General features: G+C 40.8%; 1 protein-coding gene across 2 annotated transcripts in view; it reads left to right on the forward strand.

Annotated features, from left to right (window-relative positions):
- Window positions 1-9222, forward strand: part of LOC131689522 (fatty acyl-CoA reductase wat) — a 133047-nt gene extending 123825 nt beyond the window's left edge. For both annotated transcript variants that reach the window (XM_058974665.1, XM_058974664.1), the window contains exons 7-10: window positions 7581-7779; window positions 7840-8091; window positions 8161-8418; window positions 8487-9222. In XM_058974665.1, the coding sequence (XP_058830648.1) occupies window positions 7581-7779; window positions 7840-8091; window positions 8161-8418; window positions 8487-8577 (800 nt within the window). In that variant the 3' untranslated portion in view covers window positions 8578-9222. The remainder of the gene's footprint in view (window positions 1-7580; window positions 7780-7839; window positions 8092-8160; window positions 8419-8486) is intronic.
- Window positions 9223-9532: the final 310 nt, after the last annotated feature.

The following is a 9532-nucleotide window of genomic DNA, read 5'->3' on the forward strand; positions in this document are numbered from 1 at the left end:
TAGGGTATGTTGGAGTTCATGGACTTATTTTGCGATATTGAAATTTATTTATCTCGTTGAATTCTTAAGTTTACCTTAAGAATGTCTCACTTAAAAATGATTGGTCACATTTCAAACGAGTTAAAACATACACTGCCAATAATTTCACAGATAAGTTCACTCCCAGTGTACCCTACAGCGTTGGCCAATGTTGACGAAATATTGCGCATTCAAGTTTCCTGATTCGCGATACCTCACGATGAGTAGGCAGTTTTTAGAACTGTCCTTGTCGCGAAAAAATCGACTCCCAGTTCGGTTAAGAGCCGTGAAGCGTCGCGTCTCTTCGATTAGGTATGAACATTCAGATTGATACTTTTATTTTTGGAGGTCATTTTTATCCGCCAAAACCGGGTGTAGGTCAGTTTGGTCAATGCCGGTGCGCTTCCTGCTGACCGTGAGCAGTTTGCTAATAATAACATGCGACTGCTGACGGATGCGAAAAATTATTGTTCGCTTTCATTTTTGAAGAATAAGTCCTTTCGCAATGAGGGTACGTACATCGTTTGGGGGTTTTCCAAGGGTTGTAATATGTGTTGGCAGTATCGTTTCGTTATTGTTACTTTTTGTGTATTATTGGTAGCCGGTGGTAAATATCGAACCGGTCCAAGTGCGTCGGCCAAACTTCTTTCACTTTTTGTCCTTCCACCAACAGGTTTGTATAGACATGTTAAACGACTTTAAATCACAGCCCACGATTTGTGAATGGACGTTGTTTCATGACCATCGCACATCTATAAGTACTACCTTATAATCAATATCGGCATGATGGGTAAACAAGTGTGATTCATGCTCAATCGGTGCGGTTGTGGCTTTCGTGGTTTTGTTCCTTTACTTCATGAAGGCTCTGTCTGAAGTTTTCCATTTGCAGAGATCATCAAGTATCCATCAAAATTGAAGACTATACAGTTGTCAGTTCCTTCTCTGCCTGTCAAAAACCCGGTGTCTATGCGACCAATCTCATCCAACATTTGCGGGCCTCCGAGAAGATGGTAGTTTGGCTGGTAGATAAAATGAAAAAGTACCCCCTTACCCATGGAAAAAGTATAAAAAATAGCATAGACCTGGTGGTACAACTGAAAGATTTTGAACCCAGCTGAAAGCGAATTCTGATATCCTTTGATGTGACTGCTTTATTTCCAAACGTACCAGTAGCTTGGAAAGTCTCCGGTGACATCTGGAACGAAGTCGAGTACTATCCTATCAGGTCGAAGCTTACCTTTCCGTGGCAGAGTGTTATATGAAACAGCTGTTCACGTTTAGTGAGAAGTTATACAAGCAAACATTTAATCTTAGCATGTGCAGCAAGCTTTCACCTCTACTGGCGGACGTCTTCTTGAGTGACTTCGAGGAAACTTTAGGCAAAGAAAAGCTCTTTCCTCTAGTTTTAAAATGCTACGTGGATGATATTTTTGCAATTGTAAAAGAACGCTACCTAACCCAGTCCACAGTGGAAGAAATCCTACCAAAAACGCAATTAATTAGAATCCGCTAAAAAGTATGACAATATATACACCAAAAGTTGCGGATTATTTAGGAAATAAAACGCAATCAAATTTGTTCACCGCACGCAACTGTGGGTGTGGATGTGGGGCTTTTAAGATCCGTAACATTACCGTTTTTCTTCAAATCTGAGGCCTAGTTCGGAAGCCGCAGTAAAAGTACAAACAATTATACCCTTAAAGTGGCGGAAAACTCCAGCGATCAAGATGCAATCAAATTTGTTCACCGCACGCACTAGTAACCGGAGATATGAGGCTTTGAAGATACGAAACATTACTATACATCAATAGTTTTGAAAAACTCCAATAATCAAAACGCAAATATTATATTCATGTTTATCTGCTCGAAATGCCTCCAAAACAAACAAAAAACAGTGCAACTTATTATGGACGTACGCCCAATACTATATTCACCATGGCAACTTCTCAATGACGTGAATAATCAAATTGAAATGCAAGTTGTGTCGTATACAAAATGATAACGAACAAAGTTTTGTGCGAAAAATTTATAAATTTTAATCAAAATTAAAGCAAGTTTGAAGAGTGGATTCGAGTCGGAAATGTGTACATGAATACGAGAATCTGGACAAAACAATTCAAGAGAAGATAGGATCGACAGCAATCAACATTAAGGTTTTACGAACGAAATCGTAGCTGACTTGAATCTGAGGTGGAGGTACTATAATATGTTATAATCTATATCAATTTAAGAATTCAAATTGATGCTTGTTTTCAAATTAATTATTGAACAGATTCAATGGTTAATCAGAAATAACAATATTTTTAAATAGCTTGATTCCAGATGCGATCCAACCACAAAAAAGTTAATGAAAATGAATCGACTCTAAATATATAAAAGACGACTAAGGTGGGCCGAAAGCGAAAACCATTTCCCGCATTGAGGCATCGCTTAAAACGTCTGCAAGTTCGTAAGCTTCTGGCAAACGAAGAAGGAAACTTGGAAAAACTTTTAATGGCGGCCGAAAAACAAGCGATATTGGAGAGTTCCGAAAACATACCTCACATTTTAAAGAAATTGAGAATGGGCGGAGAGCAATACGCGGAACAGCTACTCAGAAATGAAATATAGAACCAGCTTCAGTGGAGAGTAGCTTGATGCCGAAGAGCGAGCTGGCTTAAGGCTCAAATTACCGAATTGAACACTTGGTAGTATGTGAAGGAAAAATTGTATTCAGCTTTGCCACCGGATTATCCATTTAAACCTTTTCAAAACTCAGTCGACTTATTAGATCATCACGATTCAATTCATGCAAAATACCTGGAAAAAATATCGGCGTAGCTGAATGGTGCTTTTAAAAAAGTGGCTGTGGTTTTTTCATTGCGCAGTTGTGTTGCGTACCCCAGCACGGTGTGGAAGTGTGACAAAAAATCACAGCCACTTTTTCCAAAGCACCGTTTAGCTAAGCCGATAGTTTTTCCAGCAACTGTTTTATATGATTTGAATCGTGGTGACCTAATAAATCGACTGATATTCTTCCTTTAGAGTTTTGAAAAGGTTTAAATGGATAATCCGGTGGCAAAGCTGAATACAATTTTTCCTACGCATAATACCAAGCGTTCGATTCTAACACATACTCAAAAAGGTAACTTGAGCCTTAAGTAAAAAAAAAATACAATTTGATCGCGATATTTTTAACCCTTCGGAAGTCGCGCTCATGGCCCACTGAACGAGCAGTCGCTGGTGCCCTAAGACGATTTCGCTAGATTTTCCGAGCTGCGTACACTCAGTGCACTAGCGCGACTGCCGGAAGGTTAAAAAAGAATGGTTGTTTTAAGATCGAGGGACTCGGTAAGTTAAAAGCGTGAGAATTTTGTAATTTGTTTATTGCGAGTTTTAACCTTATGGTCATTCACCCTGCATGAGGATAATTTTTTTAGGATTAAGTGATTTCTTTCCTCATAGATTATTGAATTTCGGAACAAAATAATTCCCCGTTTTGAAAAACTGAGCTGGGATTGGGGCTTTCTTTCAGTGGAGGTCCCACTTCGATATTTACTTTAGGCACACCTGAACCGGCTTTTTGCGTGCTACCCTAGCATAATTGAGTTGATAAAGGGACACAATTCCGGTGAAGTAAGTTGTGTGTTGCGCATTGCTGGAGGATTTGACTCTGCCACAGCCTTCAACCATTATAATCAAGAAGGAATAACGGGCCAAAACGGCTCGCTTGTGATGGCCAATGCTATGTTGCTGTCAGTTGAAATTGAAGGTAGCCAAATGTTGAGCTTGAGCTTGTGCGACCACCCCTGGCTGCTACTCCGTTATCGATCTGGACTAGCTGAAGTTGCACAGAGACTAAGTAGATAATTATGCTTGGGAGTAGCGAAACATCTTTCAATGTGTAACTCCTGGTAATCCTAAAGTATTGATTAATATCGGCGCCGGCCAGGCCCGAACGTAGAACGCGGAAGGAAAGGGAAGGAATGGTTAGTCCGATACTTGCTTTTGCTAGAGGCCGTATATACTACTGCGCACTCCACAAGTATCATAGGAGGAGGATATTTTTGTTAGTAAGAGTATAGAAGTTGGATCACTTCTTCTTTACCGACGCCAGAGATGTGACTTCACTATCTGGACTAGATATCGATCCACCAAACTCATAGACCGGGGACCAACGACTTTACTTCCCTTCCGAAGGAAGACGTGACCACAGATTTTTTCACCTCAGAAAAATCTCAACGACCTCGGCTGGAATTGAACCCAGGCAAATTGGAATGAGTGGCGGTCACGCTTACCACTCAACCACCGGCGCCGTCTTGAAATTGAAGGTGGTCAAATGTTGTGGAAAATCCCGCCCCACCATCGAACGTAAGTGGCTGGTAAAACACGCCACCAAGGAAGTTTGTGGAGAGTTTCCTTTGACGCATCCTATTGTGAAGGACAAAATTAAAACTATATCAGGAGAATTAGAGAGTTCTCTGTGAGAGTGAACAGACCTCAACCAGGAGGATCTGGTAACTCGAATACAGTCGGGTCTCCTACTACGCGGATTCCCACTACGCGGATTCCCACTACGCGGCTTCCTACTGCGCGGATTCCTACTGCGCGGTAGCCGCGTTGTAGGATACCCTCATAGCTTATGGGATTTCGACTAACTGGGGCTGTGGCCGATTATTTCGTCCGTGTCAACATGTAACGCCATACTTTCTTTGGCAAAGTTGTTGTACTTATTTGGGCCAACAACTTAGAGTCATAGAGTATCCAATTAGTTGAGAACTATGTCGCCAGGGATGCTATGAAGAAAGAGTAAATAAATCGAACCTCTCGTCGTAAATTCGACTATCATTAAATGAATTTAATGTCAAATATATCAAGACCCTCATTATTTTGAAAGGTGGTGTCTTCGGAGAATTTGTAAAAGAAGTCCAGAGCTTCAGGATGGTAGAAAGTATAACTCGCAATTGCCCCACCAGGCGGTGCTAGTACTAATGCAATTATTCAACACATTTTAAAATAATTCTATATCTCAAAATCGTGATTAGATAGAGTAGTACTGTCTTCAGCAAAATTGCTCGAGAGGTTGAGGATTGCTCAACGGTAACAGATTAGTTTGGAATACTCTCACTATGCGGCGCTAGTAGAAGCTTTCAGCATTTGGTAGATCATGATATATCGCAAAAGTCCAATAACTTGTAAAGATGGTGTTTTCGGCAAAGTTCTCGAGGAGCTCAAAGGCTACTCGATTATGAAAAGATTAAACTGGAATGGACCTGCCAGGCGGCGCTAGCGCGCTTTTTTCAAATCATGTATTTCGAGATCCTGATCATTTGGAAGGGTGGTGTCTTTGACAATATTCATAGGCAAGTCGAGCTCTGTCCTACGGCGAATAAATTAGTTCAGAACTCGCTCACTAGGCGGCGCTAATGAGAATGAAACTTTCTTAACATGTATTTCTAAGTCTGACAATTTAGGAAAACGCTGTTTTTGGTAAAGTTCTCCAGGAGGACAAGTGCTGTTTGACAATTCTATTTTGGCCGCTAGGTAACGCTAGTGAGCACGCATTTTTCCTTTCAATTTCTGCATCTCAATATAAAGATAGTTTGGAAGGGTGGTATCTTCAACAAAGTTGCTCGAGAGGTCGAAGACTACCCAACGGTAACCAATTAGTTTAGAATACTTTCACTATGTGGCGCTAGTGATCGTAGATGCTTTCAGTATGTGGTAGATAATGATATATCTCAAAAGTCTAATAATGGTGTTTTTGGCAAATTTCTTGAGGAGGTCAAAGTCTACTTATTTTTTAACGACATTCAATTAGCTAGAAATTACTGAGTAGGGAAAGCTATGAAAATTTAGAGCCATAGTACTCAAGTGAGAGCAAAGATGTGAAATATACAGATCGGAAAACTAGATGTGGCAGGTTCATTAGAAACAGGCTTAAAATCTTACAGGCTAATCTTTTGTCTTCTGCTGACAGGAGTAGATCTTAGGCTGCATAACTACGAATCACTCAAGTCTACCTGGTAAAGACAGACTGTTACCTCTTTACCGTGAAAACCGACAAAAGAGAAGCCACGTAAGATCACCACTAAAAACCTGTCGACGATTAGCATCAATCAAATGCTGCTATTCATCTCTGTTTACCTTCTGAATGCCAAGGTAGATTTTTATTAGACTATTGCCATTGTGCTAGCAGTGGTAGCGGGTTCGCTACTGTATGTAAGGTGGAGGATATTTTGGCATCTAAAGGTTTTAAAATCCAAAGACTCAATGATCCGAAGATCCGAGTATTCGAAATTCTATTCGAAAGACCTGGACACACAAATGCTAAAAAGATTACGCGATTTAATTTAATAATTCAAGATTGAAAAGATTCAAATTGCCATATATCTCATTATTAAAACACTAAGGTCTAAGAAGAAAAAACGATTCACAGATGCGAAATTTTAGGTTATCGTTCGGAATAATCGGCGCTACAAACATGCAAACCGATATAACTGAGATGTCAATGTACTCTAAGACTGATAAACCAACTAGCAAACTTAAAAATTATAAGCTTGAGACACAGCTTGAAACATTCAAAATATTCAAGTATTCCCAGTTATGTCCTGCCATACTTCCACCTGTGGAAAGCTCGCTCCAACGTTTCAAACCATTGACCAGTTTAACAAACAAATTTCTATCCATGTCTGCCTGCCTCCAAAATTTCAAGTGCACCAATAGAAACTTCGAAGGTCAGCAAGGTGTAGCAGTTTCCTGGCGACTAAAACTAAACACTTTTATTAACTATCTCCGCGTCCGCAAACGCATGGCGCACACCCGAAAAAAATTGGCGGAAAGCTTCACGTACAATCGTTTCATAGGCAAATGTCAAGTTTACCACAATGCCCCAAACCACCCTGCTCCGGTGAAAACCCACGGACATCGAACCACTATTCACTTCGCTCGGATACCACTGGGGACAGGCAATGGCCTCCAACCGTCATTTCACGGGGTTTCACGTATGTGTCTTGAGACCGGTTCTCCCATACCTCCGAACTCTACTCGCGCTGGCCACAAGTGATTTCAACAACGGACGTGCTGACTAGCCAAAACTGGCTACGAAAGCAACTTCAATTGCACCGTGATGATTTACGCCTTACGCATATCAATGTTGGATGATTGCAAATCAGTTGCTGTAAACCCATTGGCAGCTTTCGTGTGTTGTAGCCATCAGAAAGTGATTTGATATTGGTTCAGCCATTCAAGTAATCTGGCAACCCTGTTGCTAAAATCCGCTTCGGAACCAATTAAAACATACACCACAGGCAGTAAAAAATCGACACCAAATTTTCGTGAACTGTCCCGAGTTAAATCGAAGTAATGCATAATGGACGCGTGAGTGCCGTCCTATTCAAACGTGACTGAATCGATATTAAACCGCCTTGGATTGTTGATCAGACAGCTGATTATGGCCCGACGAACATTGGCGACGTACGCGTGTTGAAAGCGAATTTCCATCGAAAGTTGCTATTCAATTAGGTCATCAAATGGAAGGTATTAAGTTTACTAAATTTAAATATTTTCGTTCATCGTTACAGTCATAGCCACATACCAGGAACCGGTACCGGGATGGATCGACAACTTTTACGGCCCCACAGGAGTGATTGCCGGTGCTGGAACAGGAGTGCTCCGAACGCTTCGAGCAGATCCTTCGAAGGTAGCCAACATGGTTCCGGTGGATCTATGCGTCAACGGAATCATCTCTGCAGCGTGGGACATAGCCGAACGATTCCAAAAGTAGCGCACCATTTTACTTGCTCGCTGAGCGCTTTATCTAATATCGTATACTCATTACAGAGAAATTATGCCCGATCCGGAGATTCCAGTATACAATTTCTGCACGGAAAAGTGCAACTGCATCACTTGGAATGACTTTACCTACACCACCATCAAGTTCGGTTCGATGTATCCCACGATGAAGTCGATTTGGTACCTGTGCTATTATAACAACCCGAATAGATTCATGCACTTCTTGGCGGTCTTGTTCCTGCACTACGCGCCGGCGATATTCTTCGATGTGATTGCTCTTTTCATCGGACGGAAGCCAAGGTTGGTAGACCTTGCTAAAGTAAGATATTTTTATATTTTTTAACGATTCGATTTCATTTAACCCAATAGGCTGATGCGCACCTATAAGAAAATCCACCGCTTTATGGATGTGATCGAGTACTTCTCCATGCGCCAGTGGGAATTCAAAATGGAAAACAAAAATGCACTGTGGCAAAAGTTGTCCCTCGCCGATCAGAAAGAATTTTTCTTCGATATGCGCCAGATCAACTGGGACTTCTTCCTGGAACAGTACTTCTGCGGCATTCGACAGTATCTGATGAAAGATCCGCTCGAAACCGTCCCGGAGGCTCTCGTCCGATGGAATCGGTATGTCGATCTCATCCAAGCATCCAACACTGATTTACTAATCAAGTTTCTTTCCGGATCCATTTCAGTCTATACTGGCTGCACCAGGCTGTCAAGGTGATTGTGCTTCTAGTGGTGTACAAGCTGGTATCTACGATTTGGGGCTTCATCTTTAGCTAAATTAGGAATCGACCCGCGATCCAACCAGTTTCGAGAGATCGTACGTCATGCATTTCATCGAAAACTCCACGACATCCCATCACCATCACATGGTTGCGCTAAAAATCAAAGCCATTACAGCACCCTCACAGAGACAACGATTCAAAGATTCATTCGATAGCTTTAGTACCTTTTTTTTCGTCTTAAGTTATAGCAAGGTTTTACATGCGGACGCATGTTTATGCAGTGAGAGAGCATACATTCATCATTCGGAAGGAATCAATACCGTTTCCCAAAGGTTTACTTGGAAGGAACCGATTAGGTGTGAAGCTGTTTTTGTTATTGTTTCATAACATTTTTGTTTTCCGATTCCAAATTGAGATAGATATATTTGTTCATGTCATTCCATTAAGTTACAGTTAGCACAAGTAATATTGTAATTTGGAAATTGAATGCACCAACGCCGGATATCATTAATTACTTTGTTTTGATTCTTAAATCTGTAAGAATTTAAAACCCAAAAACAAACAAGTATTGTGAAAAACAATAGCATGTTGCAACAATTAAATGTTAAGCTTAAAAGAATAAAAAGAATCGTTCCAGATTTTGAACGATTGGTTTTTGTAATATATAAGGAAAATGATTAATAAAGATTATCTAAATGGAAAAAGCAAAGTACCGACTTTACAACTTATCGCACAGTAATTGCTATTTTACAAGTAAGATGGGCTGAACAACTTAAAGAACTGCGGTTAGAAAAACAGAATTTTTGGCAAATAGGTATGTCCCGACATTGTATATCAAATCGTACAATGTCATCAGGATAAGCTGTTGCTCGATTGAAACAATTTTTGATAGATGCAAACCAGGGCCGTCTTAAGACGGCTCAGGGACCCTGGACACTACGGAGCTAAGGGCCCCCCAAAATTGAATAGGTATAAACAAGCTACGAGCATTTCTGAACGATAGTGGTAAA

The sequence above is a fragment of the Topomyia yanbarensis genome, chromosome 3 (genome assembly GCF_030247195.1).
Source record: "Topomyia yanbarensis strain Yona2022 chromosome 3, ASM3024719v1, whole genome shotgun sequence".
Lineage (NCBI taxonomy): Eukaryota > Metazoa > Arthropoda > Insecta > Diptera > Culicidae > Topomyia > Topomyia yanbarensis.